The sequence below is a fragment of the Littorina saxatilis genome, linkage group LG13 (assembly GCF_037325665.1).
Source record: "Littorina saxatilis isolate snail1 linkage group LG13, US_GU_Lsax_2.0, whole genome shotgun sequence".
NCBI classification, from domain to species: domain Eukaryota; kingdom Metazoa; phylum Mollusca; class Gastropoda; order Littorinimorpha; family Littorinidae; genus Littorina; species Littorina saxatilis.
Genome location: NC_090257.1, coordinates 20,327,619 through 20,350,031, shown reverse-complemented (window position 1 = coordinate 20,350,031; position 22,413 = coordinate 20,327,619). Strand labels below are relative to the sequence as shown.

General features: G+C 41.3%; 1 protein-coding gene and 1 long non-coding RNA gene across 9 annotated transcripts in view; one reads left to right on the top strand and one right to left on the bottom strand.

Annotated features, from left to right (window-relative positions):
- The window catches only part of LOC138983859 (uncharacterized), a 410,309-nt gene extending 401,559 nt beyond the window's left edge, over nt 1-8,750 (bottom strand). The window contains exon 1 of the long non-coding RNA XR_011461287.1: nt 8,632-8,750. This is a non-coding gene — a long non-coding RNA (uncharacterized lncRNA). The remainder of the gene's footprint in view (nt 1-8,631) is intronic.
- The window catches only part of LOC138983845 (serine/threonine-protein kinase 24-like), a 48,314-nt gene that overhangs the window by 1,406 nt on the left and 24,495 nt on the right, over nt 1-22,413 (top strand). For 5 of the 8 annotated variants that reach the window (XR_011461277.1, XR_011461276.1, XR_011461275.1 and 2 more), the window contains exons 2-10: nt 244-331; nt 781-1,014; nt 2,053-2,218; nt 3,698-3,855; nt 4,640-4,825; nt 5,405-5,550; nt 13,863-13,947; nt 15,849-16,070; nt 19,721-19,822. Coding sequence is in view for 1 of the 8 variants with exons in the window: in XM_070357186.1 (XP_070213287.1) it covers nt 269-331; nt 781-1,014; nt 2,053-2,218; nt 3,698-3,855; nt 4,640-4,825; nt 5,405-5,550; nt 13,863-13,947; nt 15,849-16,070; nt 19,721-19,822 (1,362 nt within the window). In the remaining 7 variants the exon portion in view is untranslated. The remainder of the gene's footprint in view (nt 1-243; nt 332-780; nt 1,015-2,052; nt 2,219-3,697; nt 3,856-4,639; nt 4,826-5,404; nt 5,551-13,862; nt 13,948-15,848; nt 16,071-19,720; nt 19,823-22,413) is intronic. The other 3 variants (XR_011461280.1, XR_011461279.1, XR_011461278.1) reach the window with 2 other exon arrangements.

Genomic DNA, 22,413 nt, shown 5'->3' with positions numbered 1-22,413 from the left:
GGGATAATAAATAAATAATGTATCACGGCATAGTCCCGAACTAACCCTGTGGAACTGGAACTGATATCACTTATAATGAAAGTGAAAGAAGAACAACTTTTTGAGATTTGCTCAGTAGCACGGTGAACTTCACAGTCACACAGGGCTAAATGGGGTCATTGCTTAATACTATTAATAGCAAATGAATAGTAAAGTCTGTTTACAAATAACATTTGATCAATTGACCATCAATTTTTCTTGCAGTGTCCTCTTAACCATTGTTGCTGTCATGAGCGAGGTTCAGAAAAAGATCTATAATATGAATCAGAACAACAAGCAGACGGATGTTCACGTAAGTTTGAACTGATTGCAATTTTGCATGGACACTTGTTTAGTTTCTGACTCAAACTGACTGGCATTGGGAATAGGAGGCTCAAGGGTCTAGCCTGCCTCTCTCTCTCTCTCTATCTCTCTCTCTCTCTCTCTCTCTCTCTTTCTTTCTTTCTTATTTCTTCGTCTCTGATCAGCTAACTCAATAACTCATTACTGTCTGAGACGGTATCAAAGGAATCTGGAAGGTGAAGCATAGAGATGCATTGGAAATGGAAGTGAGGCCTCTCCCAATTTAAAGCTGTCTGAAGCTTAACTGACCGAAATCAAGAGGTGTCAGGCAGTACATGTAGAACTATCTGTAATGCCTGTTAGTGTTAATGAATCTGAATTTTGTTTGTAAAATAAAGGGGGGATACGACTATGTTGTGTGTTCTTACTTAACAATAACATTCTTATTCTACGCTACAGGGCCGACAAAATGTTGATCCAGAGGAGCGGTTTACAAAGTTAGAACGCATCGGTAAGGGGTCGTTTGGTGAGGTGTTCAAGGGCATTGACATGCGCACACAGGAGGTGGTTGCCATCAAAATCATCGACCTGGAAGAAGCTGAGGATGAAATTGAAGACATCCAGCAAGAGATCATGGTGCTGTCTCAGTGTGACAGCCCCTTCGTCACCAAGTACTTTGGTTCCTACCTCAAAGTGAGTGAGCCCGACGTTTCTTTCATTTAATTTAAATTTAAGTTATTATCCCATATTGGTGGGAAATTCGGGTCACTTCCTCCCAGTGGAAAACTAGAAGCAACTAGAAGCAACTAGAAGCAACCAGAAGCAACCAGAAGCAACCAGAAGCAACTAGAAGCAACCAGAAGCAACCAGAAGCAACTAGAAGCAACCAGAAGCAACCAGAAGCAACCAGAAGCAACCAGAAGCAACTAGAAGCAACCAGAAGCAACCAGAAGCAACTAGAAGCAACCAGAGTGGCTCTACCCAGATCCTTGCTTGTAGAAGTGTGATCAGCCGCCTGTACTAATGGCAGAATGACTGAGGTCTTTTACATGACACGGGGGTGGGACATGGATACCATCTCTGAGCCTGCAGATTAAGTTGATCTGTGTCTGCCCCGGCCTGGATTCAAACTCGTGACCCTATGTTCACAAGTTCAGTGCTCTACCCACTGAGCTACCAGGCCCCCCTTGTGTGTGAGCGCATGGTGTCTTTCCACTACATAGTACATTTGTGGAGGGACTATGGGTTTGGTTTTTGAGACTAACAATTTTTCTGATTTCAAGGTTACCACATTTAACATACTGGGAAGCTTCACAAAATCAGCCAATTTCTCCTGTAATTGTAAACCTCAGTTGCAAAGCAGTCCAGGCACTGCAGAATTTGACCATGTTACATAAAGCTACTTCAGTACTTAGGAAAATCTTGGAAAACTAAGTGGGTAATTAAAGTTACACCTTAGATGAAGAATCCACTTTCAGTTTCATGCCTTTTGAGATGGGAGAGAATTACACTTTACTGTTTAGACTTAAAGGTTCATTGTTGATTGTTATACAATACACAAGGCTGCTACACGCTTCCAGAGCTATTAAAGAGGGGGGAGGGGGGGGGGGGGGGTGGTGCAAAAGCCTTTTTCCTCAGAGGTGCATAGTCAGGATGTATCAGGCAGAGTAAAACAAATTGTTTTGAGCTGAAACCGAAGAATGCATAGTTACTTCTGTGTTGTGTTTCCAGGGGTCTAAATTATGGATTATTATGGAGTACCTGGGAGGGGGATCAGCCCTGGACCTGATGAAGGCCGGAACCTTCACAGAGAACGACATCGCCATCATCCTGCGGGAAATACTGCATGGTCTGCACTACCTCCACTCAGAGCGCAAGCTACACAGAGACATCAAAGGTTGGTGCAGACCTGGTTACCCTTACTATTTTGAAGTAATTTATTAAAACAAAATTTATTTTGGGGGAAAAAATACTCCATTTGAGTCCAGACTCAGATTTCCAAATCGTGCTTTAGTTTAGGTTTGTGTTGCTTATGTTGTCATTTGTAACCACTGGGTTACTATTTTGGTCATCAGATTAGTATTTTGTTTTACTTGACTATCACTCTTGTCAAGTGTTGGGGGAGGTCTGTTGGTTCTTGTCTCTGTGCCGTACAGTGATACAGTGATAGCTGCATTCTGAGGTCCTTCTCATTCTTCTTCTGTGTTTATGGACTGCATTTCCCACATACACTCATGTTTCGCATGGGCGGGCTTTTAGTTTTACCTGTATTGCCGTTTATTTCTCAGTCATGTTTTGGGGGGATGCTTGCTGGGTATTTTGTGTTTCTATAACCCACTGAACCTGACATGGAATGGATAACAGGATCATATGCTTAGTTGCATATTTGGTCTTGTGCTTACATGTACACACGAAGGGGGATAGGCCACTAGTACTGTAGCAGGTCTGCACATTAGTAAACCTGGGAGACCGGATACAAATCTCTTCTCTTAACCTACCACTACCAGGCACAGCTGGGGTTTGAACCCCGGACCTTCCAGGCAACAGGCCAGCGTCTAAACCACTAGGTTAATATTACACCCATCCAGGCCCTTCTATTGAAAGGATACCTCCCAGTTGAGTGGTACCTGTGACAAAAAGGACAGCCTTGGGACCGGCTAAAAGTAAAAGTGACCCTACATTGCAGGTGGTCGGTCATGGCCGGTGTCATTTGGTTGAGATGGTATGACAACCGAAAGTGTCTTTTCATGGGAGGTGTCCTCTCATCGGAGGGGCCTCACATTGCAGGTGCCATGATAAATGAATAAAGGGTCATTTGTCGTTATCCGTTGATCTGTTAACATAACCAGCTATACCCATCATAAGAGTATGCCTGCAGTATACCAACGCTTCTGGTCATGAAGGTGTCCTTTTGAATTGAACACATTCAAACACCTATAAACCATGCCATGATCTAACTGCATGTCAGGTTCTATAGTACAGTCAAACCTGTCAACAACGACCATCGAAGGGACTGGCCAAAAGTGGTCCTTATATAGACAGGTCGCTATGGAGGTGGAATTATATAGAAAAAACCCACTTGTTGGGGATCTTTTCGGTGGGTCATAATGGGCTGGTGGTCGTTGTTGAGAGGTGGTCGCCAGGACAGGTTTGAGCGTTTATGAGGCATTAGGATGTGATTCTAGGCATTAAATTAATAATTAAAAAAATAGTGAAAAGGCTTTTGCTGTGGTTCTGTTTGTATACCATTGAGAAGGTAAACCAGAACTGTTGAATTTTTTTTTTACTGACATTTACAGAACCATAAAGACAGTTTCCAGAAGCTGGACTCTTCAGTCTGCAATGTGAGTTATTGTGACCTGTCTTTTTGTTCCAGCGGCCAACGTGTTATTGTCAGAGCAGGGCGACGTAAAGCTGGCTGATTTCGGTGTGGCCGGTCAGCTGACCAACACGACAAACAAGAGACAGACGTTTGTCGGTACGCCTTTCTGGATGGCCCCCGAAGTTATCAAGCAGTCCGCCTATGACACAAAGGTACATGTCTGGTGGTGACAGAGAGTGCATTTGAGAGAGAGAGAAAAGCAGAGAGAGAAAATATCATTATGGAGTAGAGGTGTGTGTCTTGGCTAAACCTGTTGCATGTCACTTTGTCAAAGGAGTCAGACTAAGAGTTCAGGAATGAGTTCTGCTTATTTTTGTGTTTCTTAGCTGATTCTCTCTTTCTGATGAAATTGAAAGTTCTGTGGATAATGGAATAATATGAATATCAAAATCGGCTCAGGGAACGATTCCTAAGAGCAACACAACCTGAATGTAAGTAAGAATTGTAGGTAAGGTAAAGGTAAAGGTATTCCCATGACTATCTGGTCGTAGGGCAGTGAGATGTTAGAGATCTCAACTTTTCTGGGGCCAGCTTTGTGAGGGCGGTGCCCATCTCCTCTCCCTCCCTGCCTTTGCCTTCCCCGGCCCTGAATAGGGTCAGGTATCCATTTCCAGCTGGGTGGACTGGAGAGCGCTCGGAACAATCGGGTATTTTTATTTTCCCCGATTGGGGGACGAACCACGACCTCCAGCGTGAAAGGCAAGAGCTCTAACCGCTGCGCCACTCAAACTCCCTATTGTAGGTAGTTCTTGACTATTTTTTTAATAAATGGTCATGGCATGAAAGGCTAATGATTGAATTTTTGTTGTTTTAGTTTTCTTTATACCATTATGGTGTGGGCTTGCAGTAAGCTTGTGAATCAGCAGGATTTTCTGCTGGCCACCCTCTCCAGGCCTGAAAACTTACTGTTTTATTTAAAGCTGTTTCTTTCCCCAGGCTGACATCTGGAGCTTGGGCATCACAGCGATCGAGCTGGCCAAAGGTGAACCACCCAACTCGGATCTTCACCCCATGCGTGTGCTCTTCCTCATCCCCAAGAACAACCCGCCCCAGCTCACCGGCAACTACTCCAAGGCTTTCAAGGAGTTTGTGGAAACCTGCCTCAACAAAGACCCAGAAAACGTGAGTGTTGTGTGGAGTCAGCACGTTTCTCCACTAAGAGTATTGTGCTTCTCTTGGGACTGGTTTTGCTGGAGGTTTGTTCATGATTTTGTGAGTTGCAGGCATGGTACACCTTTGCGATTTCGCGAAAATGGGCGAAGTTCTAAATCTAAACCTTTGATTTTGTATCACTGCCTCAGGAGAAGGTGACAAAAAAAATTGGAACATTTTTGGGGGAAATCTTTTTCAGCTCAGTTACCTTTCATGGAGTGTAACTCTGCTGACATTTCAGGAACAGTTTAGCGTAACAGCTGCTTACATTGAGAAAAGATTCTTGTCACCTTCAAGGCACGAAGTTCACAGTTGTGTACAGTGTTCATTTAGATTATGGAACACATTACAATTGTCAGGTGTTCTTGTCGTTTTACAAGCCCAGTGTTTAAATGGGGAGAATACAGAAAATATACTGTATCCACGATCCATCATGGATGGCTTGTGGTACCATCAGAAGACACAAGGAAGACATTTGCATCGCCTAAGAGGTAGATGTATTTGCTTGGTACAGGCATTAGATAGATGAATTTGCCCTTCTGTTTCCAGCGACCAGCAGCAAAAACACTGTTAAATCACCCGTTCATCAAGAAGGCCAAGAAAACGTCGTACCTTACGGAACTGATCGACCGCTTCAAGCGCTACAGGTCGGAGAAAGGAGCCGACAGCGAGAGTGACGACAGCGATGGATCCTTGTAAGTCTCGCTGGTGTTGTTGTTGTAACTCATAAGTTTTGAGGGCTTGCAGTAAGCTTGTAAATCAGCATGATTTTCTGCCGGGCGCCCTTTGTTTGGTTTTCGTATTTGTACTCACCCGCCTTTATCATTCTTTCTCTCTCTCTCTCTCTCTCTCTCTCTCTCTCTCTCTCTCTCTCTCTCTAGACCGGCACGGTTGGCCTAGTGGTAAGGCGTCTACCCCGTGATCGGGAGGTCGTGGGTTCGAACCCCGGCCGGGTCATACCTAAGACTTTAAAATTGGCAATCTAGTGGCTGCTCCGCCTGGCGTCTGGCATTATGGGGTTAGTGCTAGGACTGGTTGGTCCGGTGTCAGAATAATGTGACTGGGTGAGACATGAAGCCTGTGCTGCGACTTCTGTCTTGTGTGTGGCGCACGTTAAATGTCAAAGCAGCACCGCCCTGATATGGCCCTTCGTGGTCGGCTGGGCGTTAAACAAACAAACAAACTCTCTCTCTCTCTCTCTCTCTCTCTCTCTCTTTCCATCCCCTTGTCTCTGTCTTTCTGTCTCTCTCTAACTTTCTCTCTATCTCGCTCCTCTCTCTCTCTCCCTCCTTCCCTTTGTGTGTTTGTGGTTGTGTATTTGTAAGGCGTGAACAGATGGTGAAAAGTGAAGAGAATGGAAATAATTTTGCGTGTGTTGATATTGATTTGTGTCGGCCTTCTCCTTGTGTCAAGAGGAATGTAGGTATCAAAATCCCTCTTTGCATGACTTAGGCTTGGCCTCACTTCAAACTGTGATTTTGTCTTTTATTTCAGCTTGAAATGTATAAAACATGTTTCAAAACAATGTGTTGTTCTTCTTCTTTACGAATGTGCAAGTTTTATCTTTGTAGCTTTTGTGGTTATTTTGTGACGATTTTGTCAAATGACCTACTATTTACCGATCGGCCACGCGAGCCGAGCATGTTCACACGCAGGGGTCTCGCTTCTAGTGGCGTTTGGCTGCGCGGGTATTCGCTACAGGCGTGCAAATAGTATGCAAATTAGAAGTAGAGTCCTTCCTGTTTAGTTTCGTATACATAATGCCTGTGTAAAAAATATCGGGAACACTTCGAAATTTCAGATGGGAATTTCTCGATTGAAAATTCAACCGGTTACCGATAAATTCAACCCAACAAATTTATACCATCTTTTAGCCCTGACATTACTCTACAAGTGTTTAATGTTTGAAGCTTGCCTGCGGAAAACCCGCTTTGCCAAACGCGGATTTGTGAGGGGGTATAGCTTTGCTTTCAAAGCACGTGTGGTTGAAAATGGCTTCCGAAGTCGCGGGCATGTCGCTCGACTCGCCATCGGACAGAAACGAATAAATGGATGAAATTTCTGAAGATCGGTCGTCAGATGTCTTAAATAGTAAGTTTAAACAGTTGTCTGGATGAAATGAATGTTTTTTGGAAGTTTGAGGAAGTTATAAGCAAGGATTGCCATATTTTCGGAACTAGATCACGATCGATTTCTGAAGCTAAAACAAAAGTTGTGTCACTTGGATATTTTATTGTACTGAATTAAAATTCACTGCACTCCGAAGAAATGTACCTTCTAGATCAACTTCAAATGCATTCTGGCAATGGTTTCTCGACTTTTATTTGTTGGTATGTGGCTATTTTTGCGTAAAATCGTGAAATTGTAAGGTCACGTGACCTGGATGGAAATGGTGTTTTGGTTCGGAATTGGGGCAACAACACGGCTGTGGTTGGTCACTTGGTGGCAGGAACAGCTCGGCAACAGTATGTGATGAAAGCTACTAACTAACTTTTCATTTTCTTCCAAGTTTAGTTTGATTTTTGTTTCAAAGAAGGGCCAAAGCAGTTCAACAAAAACAAAATAGTCTGTTTACTGTAACATAGAGTACCCATTTTAAAAAAAATTTTTGTTCTTCAATGATACCGAAAACGGACCTATTTTTTCAAATAGTGTTATTTCATTCACAATGCAGATTTTATAAGTTTTTAAAGACCCAGCTCATTTTTTTACAAACTTTTAAAAACATAAAAAGGATGGTTCGCTTTTGATTCGCTTTTTTACATGTTTTTAAAGACCGTGGGAACCCTGGGCACAACCAACATTATACATTAAAAAAATAACTATGTTTTACGGTGTAATTTGTTCATGTGAGCTCTTTTTCTTGACCCAATTGAGTCGCCCTATGCAGCGATCAACAAAGGATAAAGGTATGCGATTGCCTAATTTGATTTTTACTGTGAGCTTGGATCATACATATGCCTCTGGACACAACAGTAGAGCTGCGCCGAAGAGAGACCCCTGCGTGTGAACATGCTCGGCTTGCGTGGCCGATCGGTAAATAGTGGGTCATTTGACAAAATCGTCACATAATAACCACAAAAGCTACAAAGATCAAACTGGCACATTCGGTAAAGAAGAAGAACAACACATTTTTTTGAAACATGTTTTATACATTTCAAGCTGAAATAAAAGACAAAATCACAGTTTGAAGTGAGGCCAACTGGCGCCAAGCCTAAGTCGTGCAAAGAGGGATTTTGATATTGTGAGTACACAAAAATGACTTTTTTCCATTTGTTTTTATTGAAGTAGCACTTTGTTTAGAATTAGAGATCTTGAAGTCCTGATCATTTCCATATAAAAAGTATTGATGTAGTTTAATTAGAAAGGAAGTTATGAATTTTTAAAGAATTATTGATGTCCGCTGGCTAAAATTGGTGTCAAATTAGTGATTATGGCTATTTGAATGACCTGGTATGAGGTCATTTCTCAAAAATGACCACTCAAAAATTTCTATGCCAACTTATATCATACCAGATCTAGGAAAATAACTGTTTCATACACCTCTCTTAAATTTGTGTTATTTATGAACAGCCAAACTTCCCATATTATGCAACTGGCAACCGGGATGCAAACAACGTTAAATTAATTATTTTAAAAATTCGTAACTTGAGTTCTAGTGGACCGATTTTGATCATGTTTGCACCATTGAATTCAAAATGATGAGAGCTATGCACACAAGTGAAGATAACGGTTACATCTCAAGAAACAGTTGCATCTCAAGAAGTCAAAATCACTTTTTTGACTCACATGCGAAGCAAAAGTGAGTCTATGTACTCACCCGAGTCGTCCGTCCGTCCGTCCGTCCGTCCGTCCGGCCGTCCGGAAAACTTTAACGTTGGATATTTCTTGGACACTATTCAGTATATCAGTACCAAATTTGGCAAGATGGTGTATGATGACAAGGCCCCAAAAAACATACATAGCATCTTGACCTTGCTTCAAGGTCAAGGTCGCAGGGGCCATAAATGTTGTCTAAAAAACAACTATTTTTCACATTTTTCACATTTTCTCTGAAGTTTTTGAGATTGAATACCTCACCTATATATGATATATAGGGCAAAGTAAGCCCCATCTTTTGATACCAGTTTGGTTTACCTTGCTTCAAGGTCAAGGTCACAGGAGCTCTTCAAAGTTGGATTGTATACATATTTTGAAGTGACCTTGACCCTGAACTATGGAAGATAACTGTTTCAAACTTAAAAATTATGTGGGGCACATGTTATGCTTTCATCATGAGACACATTTTGTCACATATGATCAAGGTCAAGGTCACTTTGACCCTTATGAAATGTGACCAAAATAAGGTAGTGAACCACTAAAAGTGACCATATCTCATGGTAGAAAGAGCCAATAAGCACCATTGTACTTCCTATGTCTTGAATTAACAGCTTTGTGTTGCATGACCTTGGATGACCTTGACCTTGGGTCAAGGTCACATGCATTTTGGTAGGAAAAATGTGTAAAGCAGTTCTTAGTGTTTGATGTCATGAAAGGTCAAGGTCAAGCATGTGAGTCGTATGGGCTTTGCCCTTCTTGTTTTTACCTAAGGAATGCGTTCATAATGGTATCCTGTGTGATTGATCGTAATGGTAATTGGTATCCTGTGTGATTGATCGTAATGGTAATTGGTATCCTGTGTGATTGATCGTAATGGTAATTGGTATCCTGTGTGATTAATTGTAATTGGTATCCTGTGTGATTAATCGTAATTGTAATTGGTATCCTGTGTGATTGATCGTAATGGTAATTGGTATCCTGTGTGATTGATCATAATGGTAATTGGAATCCTGTGTGATTGATCGTAATGGTAATTGGTATCCTGTGTGATTGATCATAATGGTAATTGGAATCCTGTGTGATTGATCGCAATGGTATCCTGTGTGAATGGTTATTGGTATCCTGTGTGATTGATCGTAATGATATCCTGTGTGATTGATTGATGAAATTTAGACATTAGCCTTTCTGATTCTGTTACTGTTTGATGTCTTGGTGAAGTTTGTCTACGTTAGATTAAGATCACAGAGGGAAGTAAGTAATCTATACAAAGACAAGAAAAGGAACAGATAATTGTTCGGGATCGGTCAACTGGCTCACGATGAAAGAAAAAAATGCATTGAAACGAACCAGCAAATTTTTATTCTAGAAACAAAAACCAAAAACACATGTAGAAACTGCACCAGATTCTTTCATGCTACTTTTGTGCCTGTTGCTGTGTTGGTAAATAGTCTTGCGTGTAAGTTGTAACTTGTATGCCGTTATGGAGTTCAAGCATATGGTTTACCTAATGGTTTCTGTGTTCATTGACACGCATGTTTGTTGCGTTTTCCTGCTTTTTATATTTAGTCAAGTTTTGACTAAATATTTTAACATCGAGGGGGAATCGAAACGAGGGTCGTGGTGTATGTGTGTGTGTGTGTGTGTGTCTGTCTGTGTGTGTGTGTAGAGCGATTCAGACTAAACTACTGGACCGATATTTATGAAATTTGACATGAGAGTTCCTGGGTATGAAATCCCCGAACGTTTTTTTCATTTTTTTGATAAATGTCTTTGATGACGTCATATCCGGCTTTTCGTGAAAGTTGAGGCGGCACTGTCACGCCCTCATTTTTCAACCAAATTGGTTCAAATTTTGGTCAAGTAATCTTCGACGAAGCCCGGGGTTTGGTATTGCATTTCAGCTTGGTGGCTTAAAAATTAATTAATGACTTTGGTCATTAAAAATCGGAAAATTGTAAAAAAAAAAAAAAATTTATAAAACGATCCAAATTTACGTTTATCTTATTCTCCATCATTTGCTGATTCCAAAAACATATAAATATGTTATATTTGGATTAAAAACAAGCTCTGAAAATTAAATATATAAAAATTATTATCAAAATTAAATTGTCCAAATCAATTTAAAAACACTTTCAGCTTATTCCTTGTCGGTTCCTGATTCCAAAAACATATAGATATGATATGTTTGGATTAAAAACACGCTCAGAAAGTTAAAACAAAGAGAGGTACAGAAAAGCGTGCTATCCTTCTTAGCGCAACTACTACCCCGCTCTTCTTGTCAATTTCACTGCCTTTGCCATGAGCGGTGGACTGACGATGCTACGAGTATACGGTCTTGCTGAAAAATGGCAGCTACTTGACTAAATATTGTATTTTCGCCTTACGCGACTTGTTTCTTTTCCTCACAGTCACTGTTTCACGTGTTTGGACCAAAGCCGACATTAAAAATGTCCTGTGATGTTTGTGAATAGATATACACAGGTTAACTGTTTCCTGTTCCTATCTTAGAATAGTAAATGTTTTACTTACAGATCAATGGATTCCAGGTAACCTTTAGCCTTGTGCTTGTAGATGCACTAAAACATATTTCAGCGTATTTTTTCTTCTGTAGTATAGGCTTTTCAGCTTGGTGGAATCCAGTTAATTCTAGACCAGCGACCGAAGTTGATGTTTGCGAATAACGTTTTGCTAAAATTGTTTGCTCATTTGTTTGTACATTTTTTTCCATTTTTCTTCTACGTTTCTCATCCAACTTTTGAGGGTGTTGAAGTAAAATGCAAGTAAAGCTTGTGGGAGTGCTAGATACATAATTGTCTTGTGTGTATTTAAGTAGCTTTAACTTGACGGATGACTCAGGGATTTAACGCAGTGGGGCACTGCGGTTATGAAATTAAAGGCCCCTCCTGTTTTTGGAACCGCAGGAGCTTTCTAGTTTGCTGTTAGGTAGATTTTTGGTTCCTCTTTCCTGTCATGCTCTCTTTTTCTTCATGAATTCTTTTCTTTTTTCTGCCTTCTTGCTCATTCACCTGTATTTTTTCCAAAAATCTCTTCTCTTGCCGCTTGTCTCGCGATTCATGTATAGTTTAATCTGTTAGTGTTCTGATGTAAGTCCAGCAGTAGATAGGTTAAGCCTATTTTAACATACTGGAAACTGGTAATCTTCCAGTAGGTATTAATTTAGTTTTACTAAAGCCTGCTGGGACACAAGTAATGGGTTAGTGCATTTGTAAACAGGAATCGCTTGACAAGTGGCCCCCTTCATCCCCCCCCCCTTCCTCGTCCTGATATGGCTCTGCGTAGTCGGCTGGACGTTAAGCAACAAATAAACAAACAAACAAACTCAGGGATTTAAAAAAAAATTGTTTTACATTTTTGTTGTTGCCTGTGAATGTGTAAATAAGGTTTTGTTTTGCTTGGATAAGAAGATAAGTAGAACAAGTAGCTGTTCCAATTTCTATTGTTTAAGGGAAAGGTAAAACCAAACCTCTCTTGGGTTGGTCACAGTTTTATATGAAGTTTACAATTGAAAGCCAGATCAAACATATCAGTAAAGATATATGTCATTAGTTGTAAATAATAACAGAGTGTGTGTGTGTGTGTGTGTGTGTGTGTGTGTGTGTGTGTGTGTGTGTGTGTGTGTGTGTGTGTGTGTGTGTGTTAGAGAGAGAGAGAGATGTCTATTTTGGTAGGTTAATGCCAGGAGCACTGAAGGGTCTTTCCCTTGCTGTGTGTAAATTTCCTTCTGCAAATAATTATAATTTGGTAATTGAAAGAGAGTCCACACATCTTAACATCAAGAAGATGAGGCTGTTCCTACACTTAAAACTCTTTGGCCGTATTCTTCTCCTGTATGAGTGGTGCTTTTTTCACCTGCCAGATGATTAAACACGAAGATGGCTTCTTGAGCGTGTGCCCAGACAGAAAAGACAATCAAGTGCTGAGCAGGTTAAGCATTGATCAGGGAAAGTGTGCGTGTTGTCTTGTGTCCACCAGCCTGTTTGTTTGTGAGGCTGTTTGTGTGAGACAACATGACAGCGCTATAGATTTCTTCTCCCCAAACACTTTTGAGGGGAACGGAGGAAGGAAGGAGAGGCAGGGATAGAATTGATTTTGGGGGGAGATTACAAGGTGTTCGGGGGGCATTTGTGTGCCCATGGGCAGAGGGCCGGAGAGGTGTTAGCCACCCTTTTACAACAATCATGTGTGAGAAGCCTACGTTTACCAATGCATAGATTCGTGCTCCATGGGTCATTGTGACAGGGAAAAGGCAGCCCCTTGAATGTGTTTGTGTGGGGTAGGGGGTAGAGAAAGAAAGAGAGTGTGTGTGTGTTTTAGCAGGGAGGGGAGAGAGAGTGTGGGTGTGTGTGTGGGGGGGGGAGAGTCAGAGAGTGTGTGTGTGTGTGTGTGTGTGTGTGTGTGTGTGAAAGAGAGAGAGTCAAAGAGACTTCAGAGAGTATGTGTGTCTCTGTGTTTGTGTTTGTGGGTGTATGATGGGAAAAGGTGAGCAGGGGATAAACTTTGTATTTGTTTTATAGCCTGTACGTTCAGTTGTATACTTCTTTAGGGCTCTTGGAGTTAGGCGTCTTTCTGACTCTTCTCTCCCATTCTGTTCAAGCCCCAGTGTGCGCATGTGAGTGTCAGTCCGTCTGTCTCAACCTTTGTCTGTCTTAATGTCAGTCTGTCTCAACGTCTTACTGTCTGTCTGTCTTACTCTTAGTGTTTGGTGCATTGTCTGTCTGTGTTACCACGCTTAGTGTTTACACATACATGTTTATTTCAGATTATTTGTATCTTGTACTCACACCATAAGTAATGCAGGGTTTAGCCTGGGAGAAAAAGGCAATGGGACATCTGTCCCCCTCGACCATATTCCGATGGGATATAGTCGAAGGCAAGTGGTGCTTTGACCAAAGACCCAAAATGGTGCAATATGGTGCCATCTGAGAATTAGTCGCTATATTGTGTTATCTCTGTATGTGCGTGTGTGTGTGTGTGTGTAATCCGATGGAAAGTGTACATTTGGTGGCGCAGTGGTATGTTATCTCAATGCGCCCTTTGACGCACTGAAGGAAATTGTGATGGGACATTTTCAGATTTAATGCGCCAATGGCGCAGGGCACACTAGTAAATGAAACCCTGTAATGAAAAGTCTCATTGATGATTTCGTTGAATGTCTCTCTGCTTTCAGGTCGGATGGAAACGGTGAAAATGACGTGGATGACTGGATTATGACAATTAGAAATGCTAATCCAACAATGCTGCTGAACAATGACGTGAGTCTTGCTGTTTTTGTGTTTTTGTTTGTCCAGAACACCAGCGTTATCTCCTCTAGTCTTTGATTTAGAATTATTTGCGTGGTGATATGTGTGTGTGTTAGTTGTGTGGTGATATGTGTGTGTGTTAAATGTGTGTTTGCAGCATGTGGGTCTGTTTTGACTGCCATGGAGTATTTTCATGCATTTGAATCTTGAGGTGGAACCTTGTGTTGTTTTTATGTATGGTGTTTGTGAAGAGTTGCGGTCCCCAGTGCTTATTGAATTTTTTTGGGGGGTGACTTGTCATGGGGCTGTCATTGTATTAACATGTGCATTACGTCACTGCGCTGAAGGTTGTTGCATAGTTGTAGTTGATGTGAGTCTCAAGATCCATTGTTTGATGCATGGTTGTAGATTATTGCATGAAACTTTTCACTTTGGTGGAAGGGTCTTGCGCTGACGTCAAGCTGTGTGTTAAATGTACAGTGGAACCCCCCTTTTGAGACCTCCACAAATCTGAGAAAAATGGGTCTAAAAAGTTAGATAAATTTACACAGGTTATCAACTGAACATGTGGAGGAAAAAAACCAAGGTCTTGAAGGGGGAGGGGGGGGGGGGGGGGGGGGGGTAGAGTCTTCAGTTGGGGGTCTTGACAGGGGGGTTCCACTGTATGTCTTGTGGGCGTGCATGATGCATGTAGTTGGTGATGTGAGAGGCTTGTGAAAAGGTTGATGAAAACAACAGCACTGTTGTCGCGTTATGCCATTCTGCACTACTTCTGTCTGTGTGAGGCAGATGAGGTCACAAGACTCACACACTTTCCTTTGTTTTGTAGAGATGGAGACTAATTTTGAAGTTGTTGTTTTTTCTTCTGTGTTTTGAGAGTGTTGTCTCGTAATTGTGGTTAGTGCTATGGTGGTACATGTAGAAACGTTTTTTGGTTTAAACTTTTCAGGGTGATTTCTTTGATCAGGCGTCTTTTATGTAACAATTTTAGTTCAGTAGATAAAATCAGTGCTGCAAATAATCCTTATCTTTCCACAGCAGTGAGTAGATTTTGCGATCTGGTTTTACTAAAAGGGAAAATAGGTTCTTTATATTGTTATGTCCCATTGAGTTCTGTGTGTGTGTGGGGGGGGGGGGGGGTGTTCTGGATAGAGGTTGGGGGGACGGTGGGATGAGAAGGACAAACATTAGCTACTAAAGTTTATTGAACAAAACCTCTTCTAAAATAGTGAGTAGACGTCTGGTTTGGGGAGTAAGAGAAGTGTTTGTGCCATTGTTGAGTGGTTCAGTTGTCTTGAGTAATGTTGGAGCAAGAGCATATGGAGAAGACGAAAAATCTGTTGCATGATTAAGTAATCCTGCTTTTTTTTCTTTAAATTAAATGAAACCTTCACTTTAGTGTTGGAAACTTGCATTCTGAATCCTAAATTAATCAATTGTCAAACAACGCAAAGCTTCCATGTTTACTAGAAACACTTGATTTCATTCATATGCCAATTACAATACAATTTCCATTTTTTCAAAACGCACGGAAATTCATTAAAATTTGCGGAATGTGGGAATCCTTCATACAACAGGACTAGAGCGTCAAGGTAGAAGGCTGAAAAGAGAGTAGGGAACTTAGAGTGTGCTACATTGAATGTTCTAACACCATTGTGTGGAAGGTGGTTATATGGTTTGGGATGCTCAATGTGCTGCAAGAGGGAAATTGTGCGTTTTAGATCCAACGTTCTAACGGCGTTGCAGGGTAACTCATGCATGCCAGAGTAGATTGAATGTGCTAACAGCAATGGAAGGTGGGTAAGGTAGATTGAATGTGCTTAACAGCATTGCATGGAAGGTGGAGGCGTGGGGTGCTTGACGTGGTCTGTACTGCCTTGCTTGTTGTTTGCATGACTGGCGGCTGGGTGTAGATTCGAGCCGGGGGCTCCAATAGTCCGAAACCCAAGCGGCAGGCACCGGTCGCACCTTCCCCACCTGCTCAGCCACAGCAACCACAGCCACCACCACCGTCATCCCAATATCAGCAACAACCGCCACCGCCCTATTCACAGGCGTCTCCCCCCTCATCCAATTTTTCATCCCCATCTTCTTCTTCTTCTTCTTTGTCTTCTCCTCAGCAGGGCCGCCTGGCTGTAAGTTTGGGTTGCTTTTCATGTGCCTGTACTGCTACTGCCGTAACCTTTTGTGTGTGGTGTTTGGAAAGTAGTTTTTAGTTTGATGTGTTTTGCTTGTGGTGAATTTTGTCTTTTAATCCCAGTGCTGCTAGTAGTAGTAGTACTGACTTTGTGTGAGGTATGTCTGTGCCTTGCTAATTTATTTTGCATTCTGTTTGATGTTTTGTCTTGTGTTTTTGTAGTGTCACTTTGGGCCATGTTTATGTGTTCATGTACTGTGAGTGATGTTTAAAGTGTGTGGCTATTGTGCCAGTCTGTCTGATGTTTTGTCTTGTGTTTTTGTAGTGTCACTTTGGGCCATGTTTATGTGTTCATGTACTGTGAGTGATGTTTAAAGTGTGTGGCTATTGTGCCAGTCTGTCTGATGTTTCACTGTGCTTGCACTTTATTTCAGCAGCAGAATTTATAGACAGAAGAATAATGGGAGCAAGAAGTTTGCATGAATTTTAAATCCTTTTGAACAAAAATCACAGTGCTGTGACAGAATACAGGACTCAGACTTTGCTGGAAAATAATAGATTTTCGTTATTCCCCTGATAGCTGGCCCTTTTTGCTTCTAATTTGTGTGTGGCAGTTTTGGTCTCAGATTTGCGCTGTGACAGTTTTGCCCTTCCAGTCTTGATGTATATATTGCAGTCTTTTATTTTCATGATCGCCTTTTACGAGTGATTTGTAGAGAAAGGGAGGTAACTCAGCTACAGAGAGCTTTGAAAAAGAACTACAGCAGACTTCCACTAACTCGCGGTCTTTGGGGCCAAAGATTTTTGATCGCGATATATCCGATTCGCGATGCAGTTTGGGGTCAGAGAAAAACGCGGTTATTTCCCTTGTTGGTCACAAAAAGCCTGTGAGCGTCACGATAGCGTGTGTGCGTTTGCCGTGTGAGTGCATGTATGTGTGTGCGTGTATGTGCGTGCACGTGTGTGTGTGCGCACGCACGCCTGGCATATAAATTGTGGTTGTGCTACAATGTTCATGTGTATGTGTTACTGCGTTTCTCGCAAGTGTGACGCTTCTGTTGGCAACTAAGTTCTCAAAAGATTAACTGCGATGACACGTTTTCTTTTATCAGCAGATGACGATTTCTTTTCTTTTTTCTCCGACTCATAATGAATACTTGTTGGGTTTAGCGCTGGTCTTATATTGACAACATACTATTTGACACCAACGATAGTTAGATCAGAATGATTGGTGGATCAAAATTATTGGTTGACGTTTACGTTTTTAGATGTGTCAGTTACATGGATAAGCTTTTTTTGTTTTGTTTTGCTTTGTGTGAGTCTGAGTTGACACGCGTTTTGTCTTTGGCAGAAAGCATGTAGATTTCTTCTTTGATTGTTTGCTTATTCTGCCACCTGCTATAACGCAAGAAGCTGAAGCACTTCATGGCGCCTGTAGAAAATCCGGGGCGTCTAGCTGAGATCGCGATTAGCGGGACTCGAGTGTTAAATTGCATGCCTGACTAGATTGCAGAAGACTGAAGCGCAGTTTAAGCACTTGATTGGTGGCTGTGGCCACCCGGACCGTCTAGCAGAGATCGCAATTAGCTGGACTCGAGTGTTCAACTGCACGCCTGACTGGCCATACTGACTGGCCAGACACTTAACCTCTATTGGCACGTGACCAATTTGACGATACCGATCGTGGCATGAAAGTTCTTGACTGAGTGGGGCATGTGCGCGTGAAAGGTTTGTTTTTCTTTTGTTCGCAGGTCTCGATCAACCCGTAATGTACACAACCTGAAAACACACACACGAAGAACACTATTTGGAGAAACTGAGGGAGAGAAAGAGAGAGAGACTGATAAGATGAAATGACAATTTACTGCATGATGAAAGGCCATCGGACCCAGAGAGAGATAGCGTGGTTATGATAGAACATTTTTTCAAGATCTGTACTATTTTTTGGCCTTTACGTGACTAATAAAAAAATGTTTTTTAAATCAATCAATCAATCAATCAATATGAGGCTTATATCGCGCGTATTCCGTGGGTACAGTTCTAAGCGCAGGGATTTATTTTTTTATTTATTTATTATTTTTTTATGCAATTTATATCGCGCACATATTCAAGGCGCAGGGATTTATTTATGCCGTGTGAGATGGAATTTTTTTTACACAATACATCACGCATTCACATCGGCCAGCAGATCGCAGCCATTTCGGCGCATATCCTACTTTTCACGGCCTATTATTCCAAGTCACACGGGTATTTTGGTGGACATTTTTATCTATGCCTATACAATTTTGCCAGGAAAGACCCTTTTGTCTATCGTGGGATCTTTAACGTGCACACCCCAATGTAGTGTACACGAAGGGACCTCGGTTTTTCGTCTCATCCGAAAGACTAGCACTTGAACCCACCACCTAGGTTAGGAAAGGGGGGAGAAAATTGCTAACGCCCTGACCCAGGGTCGAACTCGCAACCTCTCGCTTCCGAGCGCAAGTGCGTTACCACTCGGCCACCCAGTCCACACAAGGTCGGTCCTGTTTTTTTCGGGGTCCAAGAGGTCGAGATCTCCGCGATATAGCCGAATTCGCGATTTAGTGGACTGCAAGTTAGTGGAAGTCTGCTGTAATACATTTATATCAGTCTCTCAATCAAAGTGACCTTACTATAGAAATGTATTCAACTCGGGCATCTGTAAAGTATATTGCCTTGCATTAAATTGAATCAATTGAAAAATAATCTGCTTTTTCTGGCCAGTAGTTGAGGCAAAATGTCTGTTAGACTCAGAAAGTACAACTTTACAAAGTGTATAAATAATGGTTTGCCCCAAATTTAGTGAGAAAGCGTTCAGGTCACATTTTGGACTACATTGTAACACTAAGGAATATGCCGGCATGCTCTTGACACAGTCAGGCTGTTCATTTGGACAATATCTCGCCAACTTGGCCCAATCTTTGGATATCTCAATGATGAGTCGAGTTGTCCAAAAATTGTTAGCCAATGTGTGCAAAGGGCACAGAATTGCTGTGTGTGTTTTGACTGCAATGGCTGTGTGTTTCTCTGCAGTGGTCCCCCTTTTAAGATCCCCCAAATTTAAGACCTAATCCTCCTAGATTAATGTTTTCAGATTTAATTTTTCTCATAACCTCTGTAAATTAACGTCCATTTTAAAACTCCCTCATTATTGAGGCCTGATAAGATTTTTGGAGGCATTGAAAGGGGGGTCCGCTGTACCATTGCCGACGTATTGAATGTTTTAGGTCTGAACATGTTTGTACCCCAGCCATATTTTGTGCGAGAATGTGTGTGTGTTTGTGCCACAGCCATATTTTGTGTGAGAATGAACGTGTGTGTTTGTGCCACAGCCATATTTTGTGTGAGAATGAACGTGTGTGTTTGTGCCACAGCCATATTTTGTGTGAGAATGAACGTGTGTGTTTGTGCCACAGCCGTATTTTGTGTGAGAATGAACATGTGTGTTTGTGCCACAGCCGTATTTTGTGTGAGAATGAACGTATGTGTTTGTGCCACAGCTGTATTATGTATTGTGTGTGAGAATACGCACGTGTTTAATTGTCACTGCCACGTGCACTCTGGCATGCAAGTGACGGTAACATCAGTGTCGGCTTGTCTCGCATGGTTGTCAGCTTTTTTCCACAGATGACACCTCACGGTCGCAGCCCAGCCGAGCAGCCGGTATCCCAGCATTCCCCTGCAACCTCCCCCGTCCACAGGCCTTATGTCTATGGGGGGAACCATCGTGTAAGTTAACAACCACTCGGGCAACCCGACCACTCACTTCCCTCAATATTCGCCCCTGCCCCTGCTTGTATACATTTATTTTTCCTTTCACCCTATATTATGCACCTTATATATATTTTATTTCATTAATGTTGTAATTTATATGTTAATTGGGTTTTGTTAGTTTATTTGTTTTTTGTTTTGAAATCAATTTATTTATTCCCTATATTTCATATTTGTTTGATTTTTGAGTCACTTGAGAAAAAGTGACTCTATGTAATCGGTCAGTGTTAGTCTGTCCGGCCGGCCGTCCGGCCGTCCGTAGACACCACCTTAACGTTGGACTTTTCTCGGAAACTATCAAAGCGATCGGGCTCATATTTTGTTTAGTCGTGACCTCCAATGACCTCTACACTTTAACGATGGTTTCGTTGACCTTTGACCTTTTTCAAGGTCACAGGTCAGCGTCAAAGGAAAAATTAGACATTTTATATCTTTTCTCGGAAACTATCAAAGCGATCGGGCTCATATTTTGTTTAGTCGTGACCTCCAATGACCTCTACACTTTAATGATGGTTTCGTTGACCTTTGACCTTTTTCAAGGTCACAGGTCAGCGTCAAAGGAAAAATTAGACATTTTATATCTTTGACAAAGTTCATCGGATGTGATTGAAACTTTGTAGGATTATTCTTTACATCAAAGTATTTACATCTGTAGCCTTTTACGAACGTTATCAGAAAAACAAGGGAGATAACTAGCCTTTTCTGTTCGGCAACACACAACTTAACGTTGGGCTTTTCTCGGAAACTATAAAAGTGACCGGGCTCAAATTTTATGTGAACGTGACTCATTGTGTTGTGAATAGCAATTTCTTCCTGTCCATCTGATGCCTCATATAATATTCAGAACTGCGAAAGTGACTCGATCGAGCGTTTGCTCTTCTTGTTTTAATTCCTATGGAATTAGTGGCTATTTTGTTCAATGAAAAAATGTAAGAACCTGGTGGCAGGGATATTTTACTTCCAGCACCAAACAAGGAATTACACCTGAAACTTGAAGGTTTAATGTATTTATTTTGTTATTTTTTATTTTGTTATTTGTTGATGCATTTATTTATCTATGTATCTTCAAAAAGATTTTTTTAGGGGAAGTTAAGAAGTTTAATGGACATTGATATTTTCTGCACTACTCGACTCTGACCTGCACCGCCCAGCCCATTGATCCGTATCGGTATCCCTCTTCCCTTAACCCCCACCCACCCCCACCCACCCCCACCCCCCCCCCCCCCCCCGCCCCCCAGCTCCCCATTTTGTTTTTACTAGTGCATGGTTTGTTGCACCAACCTGTTTATCAGCCACTCCTATGTTACAGTTGGAGTTTACATTTTGCCGATGACTTTTTCTGCATGAGCAGCAAATTGTTCTTTCCTGCATGATCCTGTGTCCTGCTAGTGCTACAAGTGTGTACATGTATATATATACCATGGACTTTATACGTCTCTAAACTCATTCACATGGAATATTGCCCTTTGAATTTACACATTATTTTTAGGCACAAGAAACTTTTTGTTTAAAAAACAATGAACACTTCAAAGCCAGTGTATCGAATGTCAGATCGCTTTCAACTGTCAGTCAGTCCGGCTCCAGTACTTGCTGTTTACTTTCTTCGCTTGATGCAACTTGACTTCTTGCATTTAAAAGATGTTTGCGAACATTGAGTTGTTAATTGCCTTCTGGTTATATTCGATTAGGTAGATGATAGTGATTGCATACTTTTGAGATAGTTACCTGCAAAGAGGGAGGATTATACACAGACAGGCTCATAATATACTGTGGCAGTTTATTTACCACAGTTATATTAGATCTGAAATGCCATAAGAAAAATTAATAAAAGGCAAAATATTCCATATTTATGAGCAAAAGTATTTTCCCCATTGGTCAGGGTCGTTCACTGGTGATCTGTGTTGTGTTTGCCAGTACTATTTGCCAGTTTTATCACAGCAGATGCCTGCACTACAAATCATTGTACACTTAAGGCCACTATCGCTAAATTTCTTCAGATTTGTTGTATTTTTGTACATGTACATACAGTGGAAATCAGTTACACGTACTATTCTTTTTATCATCCTGAGATGTATGCATGTTGTTGCAGATGATTTTTCAGCGAAGACTTGCATGTTGACATTCTGTACCTTTAAATCTGTTTGATCATCACTAATTATTTCAATTTTCATTTTTGAAATTTATCATTAATTTTGCTTTTATTTTTTTAATATTTCTATTATCAGTTGTACTCACATGCATTTTACTTTTTTTCTTTTTCTTTCTGGAGGGGTGGGGGAGGGGGGGACTCAATACATTAATTGTTGAAGCTATTTCTTTCAACTTCTAACTGATTCCTGGATATATCTATAATACCTATGTTTACTTGATGATAAAACAGGTTAAATACAGTCACATGATCTCTATGTAATACACTAACTCTGATGAAAAGAAACACTTTTTTTGTGTGCAAGTTTTGCCATTTCATCTGAGGTACTCTTTCTTCCTAGCATTAGCAACATGTACAACATGTACATGAAATAACATTCCCTCAAGACATGAAATTCCAA